General features: G+C 41.6%; 1 protein-coding gene across 1 annotated transcript; it reads left to right on the top strand.

Moving 5' to 3' along the window:
• Nucleotides 1-3,446: 3,446 nt before the first annotated feature.
• stra6 (signaling receptor and transporter of retinol STRA6) lies at nucleotides 3,447-16,680 on the top strand. The gene is made up of 17 exons (XM_071536302.1): nucleotides 3,447-3,517; nucleotides 5,201-5,267; nucleotides 6,013-6,095; nucleotides 6,242-6,375; nucleotides 7,240-7,406; nucleotides 8,646-8,771; nucleotides 9,658-9,728; nucleotides 10,829-10,908; nucleotides 11,013-11,074; nucleotides 11,343-11,505; nucleotides 11,911-11,986; nucleotides 12,384-12,517; nucleotides 13,354-13,471; nucleotides 13,931-14,032; nucleotides 14,180-14,343; nucleotides 15,135-15,272; nucleotides 16,442-16,680. The coding sequence occupies exons 1-17, from the start codon at nucleotides 3,447-3,449 to the stop codon at nucleotides 16,678-16,680; spliced, it is 1,995 nt and encodes a 664-aa protein (XP_071392403.1).
• The last annotated feature ends 42 nt before the right edge of the window (nucleotides 16,681-16,722 follow it).

Genomic DNA, 16,722 nt, shown 5'->3' with positions numbered 1-16,722 from the left:
GGATTTTATAGGCTAGTGTATGTTTCTGGTCAACAACGCTGTAATTGTATAGGGGAAATTAACTTTTAAATGCCAACAACTACTCAAATCATATTAAACCGTGCAGCCAATTTAAAAACTATAGTAGTCATATTTTTTGCGCTTTTCCAAAATGTAGCCTAGTCGACAGTAGGCCTACATTGACATTAATTGATCATCCACGCCTACCTAGCGATACTGCACACGTGCAGGCGGTCGGTAAGTAGCTTTATCTACACGTTTTAAAACGTGTTAGCTATAGCCTATATTTCACTGATATAAATAACCGTGCCAGTATTCTTAACAAAAAATATCTTCTCTAATAAAGTAACCGTGCCAGTCCAGGATAAAACGTTGCCCTTGTAGGCTGGGGGGGTAAATGAGCCTCGTTGTAGTTGCACGTGCGACTACACTTCTACCAAATAATGCTGTAAATCGGCATAGTAGCCTAGCTAGAAGTGGAAAAAATAGGGCTACTTTAGATACCATTCCTGAAGTCCAACACATAGAGAGCAGGGGCACAGACAGGTGACTGAGTTACATGTTGGGGTTCACTGGCTGAAAGCTTCATTGTTGTCGCCAGAAGAGAAAAAGATCAAGCTCCACTTCAAAGGGATGAAATTTGTAGGCTACATGATGTCTCTATGAAATCCAATCCAGGAATATCTCAACCAAGAGCGCCTTTCATAGAAAATCGGGAGCATGCTCAGTTGTGGGAATTTGTCTGGATATCACGACAGTTTACACTTGCTTTTTATTTTATGTTGGCTAAAGCTTTCTAGTAGCCTACAGTAATAATCTGTTTACTTCCCTGCCCAAAATCCATTGTCTTAAACAATGGAAGAGGTTTAAAAAAAAAAAAGAAAAGAAAGAAAGTGTCAGATGGGTGTGTTTAATCCGGACATCCAGATGATTAATGCCACAAGTGTCTCATACAAAAGATGAATTTCTGCTCAGTTATTGTATCAATTTGATATAACAGCGTGGAAACTATTGGGCTCCCCATGTCCCTGAGTTATGATGGTGGATATGAAAGTCATTAGGAAGAGCATCAGTCTTTCCTACACGGACAAAGTGTTTCTAATGAAGAGTGCTGGTCCACAGGAACACTTGATCCCACTGTGTTGAATTGTATTCAGCTGGCTTCAGGGGAAATCAAAACCATTTTAAGGCAACAAAGTAAATACATGCAAAATATGGAAATAAGTAGCATTTTTATTCTACTCATGTAAGCCTTTTGTGTTGGTGAAGGGTTGTATCAATTATCTTTTTTGCACTGGTATGTGTTAGCTAAAGAGGAAATTTGTCTGTCCTTGTGCACACGATTCACATTTAATTATTGTGTGGATGGTTGGCTTTCCAATTCATTGTTGATGATGTTAGTGTTTAGATTGTTAAAAATGGATTAGAAAAGTAGGTCCATCAGTAATCCAATTATGTTTGTTTTGACAAGGCTCATGCTTGATATACTTCCTATCAAAGAGCTTTTGAGACAACTCATCTAACTAACAACCATAGCTAAACCTGATACAAGTGAACTGTCTGGCACAATCAAACTTCCATCTCTCTGATGTAATTATAACTGTTCAAAGCATTCTTTGTTCATTGACCCCTTTATTTGCTGGGCCACTTCTTCTTTGGGAGTGCATTTGATTTGGTGGCTTGCTATCCTCGGGAAACCATGTTTTCTCAGGAGTGTTAGGAATTTATTTTTGTTTCCTTTTTAACATTGTGTGACTGTAATCCCAGCATAATGAGTGTACGCTGACATGGAGGTAGGATTGCAAAACGGCCTTAGTCTCAGCACACTGAAGCTGAAGGCAGAAACAAGTCTCTGTGTTGCACAGGCTGCACTACCTTCCACCCTAGTGTAGATCCTTTTTGCCGTGCTCAGCTTGTAGTAGTGCAAAAAGACTATTCAGACAGAAATATAAGTGCATTTGGTTTTACTCAACTTGTTGCCAAAATAATCTAATTGGAGCTGGGGTGTTGGCCTGACCCTTGACCTTGGCCTGTCTGTGTTTCCCTTTAATTGGGGGCTTCTTGTGAATGTCTAGATTTTCTCTCTCAAAAACTGTTGTCACATTCATTAATTGCCTTGAGTTTAATATTATGCCTCAGTGTGAATCTACCCATTGTTAAATCCATGTCATTCATATCTTGTGTACCCAATTGAAAATATAGCAACCGTCCTTTCCCCCAATACAACTGTAGGAACTTTATTAATAGCTTGACAGGACAACTGTTGTGACTATTTGGAAATTACTTGTCCATTTCTGATCAACACTGCTTTCTGATTTAGTAATTGTTCAGAAGTAATTGTTTTCTGTTGCTGTCATTGTTTTCCCATGCCATCCCTGTACAATATAGTGGTTCAACTTTAACAAAGACAGCAGTTTGGGACACCATGCTGATGTAATCTCAGCTTTCATCTTGAAGTAGTTTGAGTCTAAACAAGATGTAAAACTAACTGGACACCAACAGGCCAGAATTAAGATGCAGGTACCAGGTTTTAAAAAATATATCTAGATGCATCTGCCCTTGGAAAACCTTTATCTTAATTGCTTTATCTGCTGAAGACAAAGTACTGGGGTGAATGAACCCTTCCCTGACCCTTATCAAGATGAAGGTGCAGAGTTATGTGGTGAGGATAGGTATAGTCCGGCTGTGTTGCACATGTGCGTTTCCTCCCGCCTCGCTGTGTTTGGTTCCAGGTTGTGTTGCCGGACAGTGGACACATTTACTCGGACTGATTTACTGCTGGTAACCTTTCACAAAGATAATTGCAACATGACTGAAGGGAACAACTGTTGAATTTCCCTGTTATCTCAGATGGAATTCTACTCTGATAGGAGAGCCTCATCTCTTCCAGCTACCCACACAGCCCTAGCTTGAGTTTTGTAAGTCGGCACTCCTCACCCGTCTCACCACCAGCCACAGGTCCAATAACACAACCCCGGAAGTAGATATAATCCCAGTAAGCTGCAGGTGGCCTTACAGATTGGCTGCCCAGATCTGAACATTTCTGCCTCCTTTCACACACTCCCCCTCTCTCTCACTCACTCTCTTCCTCTCTCTCTCTCCCCAGTCTCCCAGTGTGGTGGTAACCCTCATCTGAAAAAGGGCCTGAAGTGTGGAGGCGGCACGCTGCAGCCAGGAACTGTCACATTACTCTCAGCTCCACAGTGGGACCAGGGCACCTGAACACAGGCTGAGAAGGAGGGTAACCGAGTGAGAGAGAGAGAGAGGAGACCAAACACAGGGGAACCAGGACTCAGCTGCAGCAGCACAGCCCAACTTGGGAGACACTTTTTCCTCTTCAGGCGAGGGGATCACAGCGGCACCTCGCCAGAGATTGGCAGGACGGTGAACAGTGCTCTAGCCCCTTTTTATAAGACATTGGATCTGTTTGAAAAAGAGACAGCACAATGGATGAGGATGCTCTACAGGACTATGAGTACCCAGTCCTAGATCCTTTGCCACCCAAAGCCCAACCTGAGTAAGTATATATCTTATAGTGTTCCTTTGGTGGGATTAAAAGGCAGTGCTTTTAGGTTGTTATACTTGCTGCTCTCTCTCTCTCCCTCTCTCTCTCTCCCCCCCTCTCTCTCTCTCTCCCTCCCTTCTGAACTTCCTAAATGACATCCACTTAGTTCAGTCCGAAAAGTTTTCAACAGATCTGTAAAATTCTAAAAAATACTGTTGTTTATGTAAAGAAACACGACCAGGTAAATAATGTGCTGAATCTGTATATGGTTTATTTTAACGTGTAACAGTGGTTGTTCAACCTTCTGTTACGTCTGAACAATTTTGCAGTGAGATAATGGTCTCACAGAGGTATTAGGTGACACTTGGCACACTGGTACAATCTTTTGCCAGTGCATACTGTTGGTTCTGTTCACTCCTAGCATCGGTTTCAGTTCATTTGTCATACTACAGTAGAGCCTGTTTTATCTTAATGTTTTGGGAATGACTGTTGTTTTGGAAAACTGAAATGTTGAGTATGAAAAGTATGAAACAAGTATGTGCACACAATTCAAACTAATCCACAGCTGAAATGCTTTTATGTGTCAGAATGAAAACTCCTCAAATGTCTCAGTCAATAGAAGATCAGATGTAGTAAGTAGTGCCAAACAAGGTTGGACTCAAAACAGAGAGTCAAAACAGGCCAGTGAGCCATTTCAGATTACATATCAGTCCCTTGGATAACATCATTCTGTGCTCCTGACCCATCCCACAATGCAACAGGAAACATGCAGTATTTCCAGTTAGTTCTTTTTGTTGCTTCTCTGTATAAAAAAATTACTATCCCATTTTCATTGTTACAGAGTGACTAATAGATAAAACATTGAGAGCTTAAATAAGGGGTTCAGGTGGACAGTATAACAAAAGGAAGATGAACAAGAAGAACAAGTGTCCATTTATCACCGGCTGCATGTTTAGCTAATAAACCCTCTGGCTGTCATGTAAATTAACAGGCTGTGGTGAGTTGTGGTCTGAGGAAAAGGTTTTTTCACTGTGTGGACCGACCACTGCTCTAACTTGCAAACAAGCTTAGCAGGTTAGTTTGATATTATTTGGCTCCTGTTGTAAAGGTCTGAGATTATGGCTCTCTGGAAACGTGAATTTTGACAGTGCCTTAAATTTACAAATGGTCTGGTTTGGTGCCAGGGTATGCTCCCTGAGTGCCAAGTTACAAATTCTCACGTTGTTTGGACAGGTAAGAGACGCTTTTGAAAAATGTAATGACATCCATCCAGGAAGCTGCCAACTCCATGCCCGCAAGCCATATATGTAGTGTTTTTTTGTAATGAGGCACCACGGTACAAGTGTCCCACCCTGGAATAGTTGGAGTATGTCATACAATATCTGTGGGCTTCTCTGAATATTTACTTCACACTTGTAATTACTACCCCATGAGCAAGCATTCCTGCTCCTCAAGTGTACGGGAACGTGAACATAGACATTTGTTGTTTTCCTGTGTCACGCTGATAGCAATCCGTTTAAATGCAAATCTCTGCTATGCGATTTCAGCGGGCCACACAAGCTCCCAGCCACAAATGGTCTTGACACCGACGTGTGAGAGGTTTAGTGATGTATAGGTATGACTCAAGTGCCTCGAGTTATAAGACTCTAACAGATTGATTGTTTTGCTGTGTGATTTTTTCCCCCTTTCTTTCAGAATAATCCCTCCATGTGACCCCACTGCTGATGACAGGCTCTACCATATATGCATCACTGCAATATCTGTAAGTCCCCTCTCCTGTTGGATTAATGTGACACCAGTTCACACCATCCTGTCATTCACTGTCATTCATTCATTGGGTGTATGATATCACACCTAGGTGTCAGAAGAAAAGCATGTTTTATGATACACCCAGATATCATGCTTTCCTTTCCATTGATAGGCTTTTGCAGTGCATGGCTGCCACACTCAGCTCTGTTTTAATTAAGTCATGCAATTAAAGTAATGTAGAAAATAAATGTGTAATCGTTGAGTGCAGAAGATCTATTTCTGAGCAAATTGGCCCTCTGAGGCATAGTAGTCAACCATGTGCTACTCAGCCAATATTTGATCCACTATCATTAACATTACACTATGTGTTACACATAATCTTAATTTGTTAAGATGTCAAATGCTTAAATAGTGGTTTTACTGGGACTTTACCTTCTCAACCTTTGATGTCTGTTTAAAAAGACTCCTAGTAATTAGTCCTTGTTTGCCCAAATCATAGCAAGGCCGTTTTTCCAGCCTTTGTGTTTCCTAAATGTGTCATGTAAGGTCACTGAACTCACACTGGCCAGTGATCCTGACTAATGGAGATTCATTCAGATCAGATCTATGGGGAGCACTAATGAGAGACTAGGGTTTGGCCTTTTGTGGCATGGACTCCCCTTGTTTATAGTCCAAACCAGGGTTCATAGCTGCACAGGGCACACTGTTGTGGGTCAGGAGGGGGCAGATGGGGCTAACTGAGCTGTCTCCTCTTCCAGCTTGTTGTCATGCTGATCCTCGCAATTTTAGCCAGGCGCACGAAGCTGGGAGATGGACAGAAAGGACTCCCAGGTTTGCTCAGGTGAGGCCCTGTTTGATCTCGGGTTTAAATATGTGATTAAATAGCTGCTTCCTCTTTAGTGTGATCATTTGTGCTGAATAACAGTTTCTGTCAGATGTGGAGCTGGTAACATGGGGGCTCTAAATACCTGCTGCTTGATTCCACAGTCCGGTCAACTTCCTGGACCATACCCAGCACAAGGGCCTGGCAGTAGCTGTGTTTGGAGTGCTCTTCTGCAAACTGTGTGGCCTGGTGATCTCGCCAAACCCCCTCCCCTTCTCCACCGACTTAGGGAACAAACGTGAGGAAGCCACTAACATCACTCTTGCCGCAGTCAATTTGTCCCGGGCTGGGAAATCTTCAATAGATGCAGTGTTTTGCCTCAATTTTTTCCCTTTAGCTTGTATTTTTGCTTTTAGCTCACACTTTGGTAGTTAGTTTTGACAATGTAAACAGTAACTATATTTTGATTTTATGATATAGTTGTTTTGAAGCCTTGTGTCTGTAGTGTCTTTCCTAGTTTGGGAGGCATTGGTCATTTTCTGAGACTCTTCTCTTCAAAATGCATTGTATGAAAGTGATTCACTGCCCCCCTTTTGAACAAGGGTTAGGACATGTGTCCAAAAGTAAGGCTTGGTTGATGGGAGTAGATAGGATCCACACACTAAACACTGATTGATGTGCCTCCACAAATAGACATTGTCTATTTGTAAAATACTTATGTTATGTAATTGGATTATTTTGTTTCCATGTTTCTCTATTATTTTCGACTTAGGGGTTGGATGGTAAGCTTTGCAAGAAGCTTTTTTTATAATCTTTTTTTCTGAAATTAAATTACATAAGAATTTAAGGAGTCAGTCCCCTGCTACTCTACACAATCCCTAAACAGTACAAGGTTCAGCAGAGTAGGAAATATAGTGGCTATTCGACACTGCATGATCTAAAGTCAGTCACAAGCTATTTTGAGAAAACAAGTTGTCTTTTAGTGTGGAAAAAAGTGGAATTAGTTGTCAGAGTAACAGTCTTGTTTGGACAGTCACGTGGTACAGTAAATCATGAATGGACAGACGCTAAGCAGCACTTGTCCAACCATTTGATATTGGATCTCTCCATGGTATTCTTTTGATGTTTTGGGTCTTCACACTTTCCTTTGTTGTATTTGCAGAGAACTGGATGATTCTGGCCCTGTTCTATTACCCCGCTCTATACTACCCTCTCCTGGCATGTGGCACCTTACATAACAAAGTTGGCTATGTACTTGGTAGCCTGTTGTCATGGACACACTTCGGTGTTCTGGTCTGGCAGAAAATCGACTGCCCCAAAACACCTCAGGTAAGCAAACATCCCACTGAATACCCCAGTGCTTTCCAGTGCATGCATCTGTAACAGATACAGAGTTAGATATAGCTGATATTTCTCTGATTGTCCCAGTATTTCTTAAATGTGTTGTGTTCTCTGTAGTGTCTCATCTGTCCAAGCTTTAGGGGTTTATTGCAAAGACAACTGCTGATTTGTTCTAGTCTGGAAAGCCATTGGTAACAGAACAAAGCTTGTCTGTATTATAGTGGGAGATGTGATTTGAATAGATGAGTGTAAGTTGGATTCATGGATACATGGTTTGAGCTTTAGTCCTCACCCCCTCCTGCTTAGCTGTCCCTAGATTTTGTGCAGATGCCATATTGTGTGGATATTCTGGGCGATGAATAGCCAGGAGTCAAAACAATTGGTTCCAGTGTTTGTTGCTCTTAATCAAGAGGCTTTGTCACAGTTAATCATTTTAGTCTTTGTCAGTAAAAGAGAGACACCCAAGCTTCACATTGTGTAACAGTCATCTCCTAATAATAATGCCGTGGCCACACTGCTTATCCCATCAGTGAGTTGGCACACACCAAAAGCTGCAGACAGCATGGAGCTGATCTGCATAGTTTGAGCTCTTTGTTCTCTTAATAATCACCATAAAGGCAAAAGCTTATATTCTGGTATACACCATTTAATAATATGAATCAATATGCATTTTGGGATCCCCGAGTGAGGAGATGCAACAATGTGGCATGAGCTGTGGCTCAACTCATGCAGGAGAGAAATCCATCAATGATATTGTGATGCTTTCCTCCAACAGATTATATCAATGTTTTGATGCAAAATCTCAGTATGTTTTTAGCTACATTTCAGGGCTATAGAACAAAAAACACCCAATGATGATAATCTAGCAAATAAAGTTCACTAAACAGAAAATCTGAAAGGCCTTTATTGGCTTTTTATATACAAGTGCATTTAATTTACATTTTACTGACTTAAACCCAGGGGTAAGGGATTATTCCATCTTTTTACTGGAGTCAAATGAAAGAAAAAGAAAATAATGAGTCACCGTATACTTGGTGTATAACTAAGCATGAAGATTGAAAATATTTCTGCATTGTCTCCCAAGCACTATATCATACTATTTCAGTCTGGGGAAAATATGGCCAGATGGGACCCCATCACAACACACTAGTTTTAAGATGCATTTCTAGTGTGTGACTAACTCCAACAACAAGTCACTTGCTGATTTAGATTCTTTTTTCTTTGCAGATCCACAAGCACTACTCTCTTTTCTCCAGCCTGCCCCAAATAGCTTGTTTGGCATTCCTTAGTTTCCAGTATCCCCTTCTCCTATTCAAGGGCTTAAAGGGCACTGAAAAAAACAATGCTACTGAGGTAAGTTTTTGATCCGAGAGCAATTCCTCTGACAGTCATTCTCAAGATTGGTCTGAGAATAAACATAGTCCAGTTGTACAGGCCTGGCACTAATTATGCGACCTGCTTGCTTAATAAAATGGATAGAACTGTGTGTGTTGCTTTCTTGTGTAAGTTCAAGTAAGCCTAAACTATAAAAAGGAGAAAAAAACTCGCTAAGAAGCACATTTCTTCTGATTCTGTGCACGTGAAAAACCATCATAAGCCACTCTCTAATCAAGGGGCTTATCGTGCTCATACAAAGTAGGCAGAGGGAAATGTGGAGTCCAACGCAGCGTGCCGGTGGCCTAATCATTTTAAGTAGATTTGACGTAATTGGTTTACGTTATGTTCTTGATCAGATTATGAAAAGGTTGCGTTGTTTTCTCACTCGGGAGACACAATGCTGTGTTTATTTGATGCTAATCTCTGCATGGTTGTGACAAAGCCGGGGTGAGGCGATTGCCTGGGGTTTGACTCATCCGCCCCTCCTGCACCCCACACCACTGCACCTGATGCCACAAATCTGTAAAGATATGTGCGTTACATACTTAACACTTTTATTTTTGCATTGTTCAGTTATATTGGTATTAGTTTGCAAAGATAAAATGTGCCGTTGTACCCAGAAAGCCATGCTGGGATCTATAACCTGCCCTTCGTTTCCAGAGGAGGTCGAGAATCTTGGAATTTGAAGGCTCAGACTGAGATGCCATCTGTCACCCCCAAAAATCAAATCAATTTATACAGCTTTCAGACTTTTTGCTAATGATGTTAAATTTTGAAATATGTTAAGCCTATTTGCTATTTTTGTTTTCCTTTCAACTGTCTCTCACACGGTGTGCTATTCTTGCTATTCTTTTGATTTTAGGATTTAAACAGCAGCTACTATAGAGACTATGTAAAGAGAATCCTCAAGAAGAAGAAGCCCACCAAAGTCAGGTGAGGATGAGCTGCCACACCTCCGACTCAGTGCTACCAAGTTATCATAGTTTTGCAGTGCGGATTTACAGAGTTTGCATAATCCTATGATTAAATGAAAAACTTTACGCTGAAAAAAAAAAATCATTGTTCAACTTAAACAGTGATCACAGAGTAATCCATTTGTATTGGGCGTTTAATGTCAAATCAGTATGCAGATTTCAGTGACATTAACATATAATATTGTGTTGTGTTACATAATAATGTGTTTGGCTTCTCTCTGGTTTGCAGAAGTTATAATGTAGTGTAATGTTGAGAAATACAAAACAACTTGGTCTGTGCCTTCTATCATCACAATTTCTGAGTGTTAATGCAACTGATGAGGGAGTTCTATTTCCAAAATGAACTTACGTAATGAAACTTGTTCTGTGGATGAATATCTTTGCAGTGTAGCTTCATCACTAAGTTACAGGAAGAGGGCATTTCTAGTACATCACATCAGTGGGAGTAGGGGCTTCCCAGTCTGGAAAGTATCCTCTGTTCCTGCCAGATATATTCAACAGATGGCCTCAATTGATGGTGTGAATATCATGCAAATATAAAACATCCACTTTGCTTCCACTCTTTATTCCACTGGAAAGAGGAAGCTGATTTTATCTGGGGAAATCCTAATGGAGAGAGGGAGTAAGGTATAGTCATTACAATAAAATGTTCAGCGGTAGGGTGGCAGAGTGAGCAGGGAGACGGTCTAGAGGGCCTGGGTTACTGTCCTGGCACTGGACAAAGGCTTGTAAATGGCTCCTCACACACTGCAGATGATCAATGCAAATTACCCATGGGAGATGCAAAGGTCATTGAAAATAGTTTTCCTGAGGTCATCATGGTGAATGAGTGCCAGGGAAGAAAGTATTTCCTCCAGCTTCGGCTTTATCTGGATCTGATTTCACAGATATTGCATGAGTATACATGGAAACAAATTGTCTATAATTTGATGTATTCAAAGATAAGGAGAATGGTAAAGCTGAATTGCCTTCTGTAGAATGGCTCAATTGGAATGATGATTTCCAATGTCAGTGTGAGGTAAAACAAATGATTTTAACTCTGTGCACCTTTCTCCTCAGTACATCGAGCACAGAGAAACCCAAAATCACTCAAAGGATAATTGATGCTGTCAAGTCATACATTTATACACCAGAGGATGGTAAATATGACATCTGTGTCTTGTTTTGTGTCTGGTCATGTCTTGGTGTGTTGTTTGTCTCCTCTTAAGTTTTATAACACTTTTGTTGTTTTTTGTTTTATCAGTTTTCCGTTTTCCACTGAAGTTGGCGGTATCTGGCGTAGTGTCATTCATTTCCCTATACCAGGTAATTACCTAATCTATTACTGTAGACTTAATCCATGTTATGTATTATGTAATCCAATATTATGTCAAACTATAACATAATACATAAACATGTAGTGAAGCAGTCACGAAAGTGAATTGTTTATTCATGTATACACTGTGTTAAGTACCTATTGAATGTATTATGTGCACCCCTTAAAAGCAGTTTTATGCTCCCAAACCCATTGTAGCACCATGCTGAGGTAAGAGGTTGTTTTCTTGTTTTGTTGAATAAACTTCCTCTTCCTTAGATGTCGCTGCTGCTGGTCTTGGCAGTGGTGCCAACTCTCCAGACCGCCCGCATGGGAGTCAATGAAGAGATCGCCTACATGCTCTCTGGCTTCAGGATAAATCTGTCTCCAGACAAAGCAGAAGTGGTCAGGATAGTGGTCTATTACATGTGGTGTGTAGAAGGTGAGCGGATGCAGAGATTCATGCTGCCATTTAGTGATATGAAATATGCAGAACGCATTATAACCACTTACTGAATAGAGTAGGATTCATAATGTGTTTCTTTGGTTATATCATATTGGAGTCTAAGTGAGACAATGTGGCTGCAGGCAATTCACAGTAACACTTAGAGTTAACGTGGTCCTCCTCTTATGCTGGCTTAGTTGCTCATACTTCTTAAATCACACTATAACACACCAAATACAAGCTGGAATAGCTATGCTGTGCAATATCTTATTCGCTGCATGTTTTTCACATAGGACTAACTCTGTATCAGCAGAAGTGATGTCAGAAAGTGCTGAGTGTCTATGAATGAGACCCTGCCACAATAAACAACCTGGGTGTCATGTGCTGTGTGTGTTTTGGCAGTGTGCTATATCTGTGCGATGACCCTGTCCTGCTTGGTCAACCTGGCTATGCTCATGAGGTCCATGGTTCTGCATCGGTAAGTTTGAGAACAAAACAGTGCAGCCCAAAGTTTGTTGTCTGCACCACAAACGTGCCGCACATTCTGGTTCCTTCATTATACAGTAATGGTTGACACTGGAGTTATTATAACATAATGGAGTACTAATCATCCAGACAGAATAGCATTCACTCTGCTGGCAGAATTGAAAACGGCTATTAAGATAAGAAATGAAATACTTCGCTATTACCGTAAATTATGCCGTATTAAAAGAAATTAGTTTCCGAGTCGAATATCGAATTGCAATTCAACTGTATCCCATGCTAAATTACCTCTTTAATTTCCTATGTAATTTGTGCATCTAATAATGAATTGGTTTATATATTGCATAGGGCTCCATTGTCTTAATGTCTGGATTGTGTTTTTCCTTCCATAGGTCAAACCTGAAGGGGCTGTACAGAGGAGATATCTATAATGTGTACAACTGCCAGAGAAGCATCAGGCCGTCCCGTCCGGCGCTGGTCTGCTGGATGGGATACACCAGCTTCACCGCAGCCCACCTCTGCTTTGGTATAGCTGCACATGCCCTCTGGGTTTGATGGGAGATAATGGCAATAGGCAAAGAGAGGAGTTTTGATTTCCGAAAACATTTTGTTGTCTTTCTTACAAACTGTTGTTAAGCCTTTGATTATCACAACATTGAGTTTGAAACAATGAAATGCTATTCCATCTGTTAGAATAGAGGGAAGTGTTTGCCATCAAATTTTATAAAGTGGCAAAATAGTTTGTATAAGAGATATAAGATGTTATTAATACTGCTTCTGTAGAAGTAGTATTTAATTTTGAAGATATATTCTACTCTAACTTTACCTTTGTTGCTAGGAAATCTAATTTCACTTCCCTTATGTGTCCAAATGAAATTTTAGAGCATCAAGTGGGCTCTCCATTAGAATAAACTAGTGCAGTGCCCGTTCAAGATAGGTGTAGGCTATCAGTCGCTTGCTTTGAGCCCCGCTGCTGCACAGAGCGCTGTTTGCTTGTTTATTCAAAGTTTATTAATATTGAACGTGTCGTGTGTCCAATCCGACACTGCACGTCCTTGGGTCCCCAGCAATACACCCGCCAAGTGTGAAGTAGATCGGACGAACGGTTCTCGAGATATGCGAAGGACACACATACAGACAGAGATTCCTCGCTTTATAGTATGATGTGCAGTGTGGCTATAGATGCGGTTCACTAATGGATGTCTTTCAAGTCGTGCTCTTGAGATAGCTGGATCACAATTTCCTTTCACCATTACATGAGAGTAGAGTGGGTGTGTAGTCTAAAGCTGTTGTCAGTCTATAAAGCAACATGCTAGACAAGGTGCCTGCTGTAGCCCTGAAGCTCTGATTTCTCCCCTCCAGGCATGATCATCCAAACCATGGTGTTCTTCCTCTGCCTTCTGATTGCTGTCTTCCTCATTATCATGCCTGTCTTGCATGGAGAGAATCTGATACTCTTTAAAATCCTGTGGAGCATGTGGTGAGAGTCCTCACATCTCATCTCACACATTACACTCTACCTCTGTCCATGGGCTGTTTGACTAAGACATCATTCCCTGCCATAACATCGCTGTTGTCATGTGAAAACCTTGTAACTCGAATTCAGGTGATTTTTTGTGTTTTAACTTCAATTGGATGACTTCTTTTGGCTGAGAAAATTCTGCAACCCCTTGGCCTTATGAAGCCTTTTCAAAACCCACTGGATAAACTCAAAAATGCATTGTGGTCGATCTGAAAGTAAGGCTGTTTTTCTTAGTTTCTGAAAAGTGGACATTTGAGAGATACAAGGTTTTCACTCGGCAGCGACGGCATGCTCCATGTATGCTGTACAGTAATATCTCTGTCCTCCATATTGTCCTGTCAGTCATGAAATGGTATTTGCCATCTGTCTTCCTCGTATCACTACAGGAGATGTATGATTGTTGATTTGTCCTTTCAGGCCCTTCTGGTTGATGCTTCTCTTGGCTGTGTTGATTCAACATATTACCGCCAGGTTTTGCTTTATCAAAAAAACGGCAGGCACACGAGACCTTGACAACAGGTAGAACTACATTTCGCACACTGATTCACTGTATTTATTGCCATGTATTGTGTATGTATTCAGTTATTTGCCGTTTTGTAAGCTTTTTACTGCATTAGACCTGCAGCATAGTACTGTATGGTTAATACAATCTAATCTATTTTACAGGGGTAGTCTGTTCCTGCTGACCTACCTGCTGTTTCCAGTCAATGTTTTGATTGGGGTACTGCTGGGACTGTGGCGCCTGGTCATCACAGCCCTGTTCAACATTGTCCATTTGGGACGCATGGATATCAGTCTTCTTAACCGCAATGTGGAGGCGTTTGACCCAGGTGAGCCAGACATTCTCTACCGATGATGCACAGATGATGATCAGTGCAGCCATACGGTCAGTGGCCATTATGCCGACCCCCGAGTTCAAGTCAGCTGCCCTGTGCATTAAAAGAAATACAGCATGTTTCAATGCAAAGCTTGTGCCCTGGCTCTCTCCCCTTAAAAATAGTGCGGATACACATGAAAAATAAAGTGCTTGGTGCATTATACTTGCATTCAATGAACAATAAAATCAACAAGGCAGTGCTTGCTAATTCCATCTCTTAGATTTCATTGCTTTATTATATTTTACATATTTTCTTCAAGTCCTGCTGTGCTATGGAGAGTACACTGCTGAATTTCAGACACACAATGTTAACATATTCATTAGTATTAACAACATGCAAAGTCTTTTACCTTTGTAGTTGCCAGCGGGCTTTTTTCCACTCTTGTGCTTGATGCTTCCACAGTATAAGATAAAGAGAACCAATTTTCCCATGAGCAAATGCACTTCTAGTGATCCCACTTAGAGGCCAGAAATGCGTATCCTCTCCACTTTGCCATGCTAGAAGCTCAGTGCAGCTCGTATGATATCTGTATTCTGTGCAACGCAAGGGAATCTAATTGCGCACCGATCTCAGAAATGGCTGCAGACATGAGACATCTGTTGTGAGGAAAAGCGGGCGGGTAAAAAAACTGTGATTGTATGGCCATTATGTGTGATTGCCTCAGAGCCAACCCGGGGTGCAATCCTATGTGTTTATTGCTTTTGCCCAGTCAGAGTGACACCCCTCCCTCTGTCTTTCTGCAGCCTACCGCTGCTATGCTCATTATCTGAAGATTGAGGTGAGCCAGTCTCACCCTGTGATGAAGGCCTTCTGTGGGATGCTGCTCCAGTCTGTGGGTCAGGAGGGAAATGCTGCACAGAGGGCGCGGGATGCCGAGGAAGGTCTGTAGCACAAAACGCGATACCATGAGAGACTACATGCTCATTGTTCATTTATTATATGATACAGAATACTTATGGTGCAATTCACACTGCACCATTTTGCAAGCGCAGTCAGACTTGGTAGTCCACAAAACAGCTGCCGTGTGTTTCTCTTCAACATGTTTATACATTTAAAGATTCAGACTCAGCTCCACAATAAAAGGAGTGTGGCATGTTTAATTTCTCCAGAGATATTTAGAATTCAGGCGCAGACTCTGGCAGGTCACTCTAAAACATAATTGGATCATAACACTGTCTTGCACGTACAGGAGGAATGAAAGATTAGCGGTTCTGATTTAATATGTCAAGAGCAAATTGAGTCTCAATGTGGAATAATTTACAGTCCTGGTGCTGGTCTCCATCAGATCTGTCATAAACTAATCGGTCATCCTTATGGTGTGCCCACGCTCGCCTGAGCTCTCAGCCTCTGACAGTGTAGAGACAAAGAGACAGCTCTGTAGTTCACCATCACACATATTTATTCTTTGTGTATTTTATCCAAAAATATTAACAGGTAATTCGAGGCTGGTGGTTGATCATTAGCAGTGACAGTGATATTATGTATTCAAATAGGAGGTGAGTGATAATATGCTACATGTGGTCACTAGAGGATGCACATTATAGTGAGCAATTAGCAGGCAAATGCATCAGGATTCATCCATTGTCGTCCAACTCTGTGGTATCTGGGCCTGGCTGGGTCCTATTACAAATGAATGGTGGCGATGTTGCTTGTTTGCATCCAGAGAACAATGCATTATCAGTAATAATCTATTGTTTTACAAAGATTAATTCTTGAGTAGCTGATTACACAGATGAGCTACTCTAATTGCCTGTTTCATATTCATGCAGCCCAAGGGGCTTAAGCTTTCAATGTGTTAATGGCAAGCTCAATATGCTCCAACCATGCTCAGAGGATTAGAATATGATTACTTCTATTATTACTCTTTCTGTAGTATCTAGCTGGTCCTGGGTGGCTATCCTCCAAACAGTGCATTTCAAAAGACTCTTTTCCCATTCCAATTTAGATTAGGAAAGGCTGTCTAGGCCTGTGAGAAGGACTGGTGTGTAGCTGTGTCTGCTAGCAGCGCGGACATAGCCTTGGTGCTAATGTGGTGTCTGAATGTTCTCAGGGATCCAGCTGGTCCAACAGGAGAAGAAACAGCACAAAGTGTCCAGTGCCAAAAGGGCTCGCGGGCACTGGCAGCTCCTCTACACCCTGGTCAACAACCCCTCCCTGGTGGGCACCAGGAAGCACTTCCAGCGTCAGACTGCAGAGAGCTTTCTGAACGGGAGCCTCAACCGCACCGCCAAGGACGGCAGCAACAAGAAGGCAGGAACCAAGGAGGCAGAGGCTGCTGACGGCAACTGAGAGTGAATGTGACCCCCGTTGAGGATTGGCTGCAAAGTCTCT

Source organism: Centroberyx affinis, unplaced genomic scaffold (assembly GCF_046629955.1).
Source record: "Centroberyx affinis isolate AG114_WGS23_722 - 3 ecotype Tasmania unplaced genomic scaffold, CSIRO-AGI_Caff_v1 ptg002853l_1, whole genome shotgun sequence".
Taxonomy (NCBI): domain Eukaryota; kingdom Metazoa; phylum Chordata; class Actinopteri; order Beryciformes; family Berycidae; genus Centroberyx; species Centroberyx affinis.
The sequence above is the reverse complement of the archived record's forward strand: the minus strand, read 5'-3'. Positions and strand labels throughout refer to the sequence as shown.

Coding starts and splice junctions, on each gene's coding strand:
- stra6 (XM_071536302.1), top strand. CDS start 3,447: ATGGATGAGGATGCTCTACAGGACTATGAGTACCCAGTCCTAGATCCT. Junction 9,729..10,828: donor AAGAAGCCCACCAAAGTCAG/GTGAGGATGAGC, acceptor CTTTCTCCTCAG/TACATCGAGCACAGAGAAAC. Junction 11,506..11,910: donor TTACATGTGGTGTGTAGAAG/GTGAGCGGATGC, acceptor GTGTTTTGGCAG/TGTGCTATATCTGTGCGATG.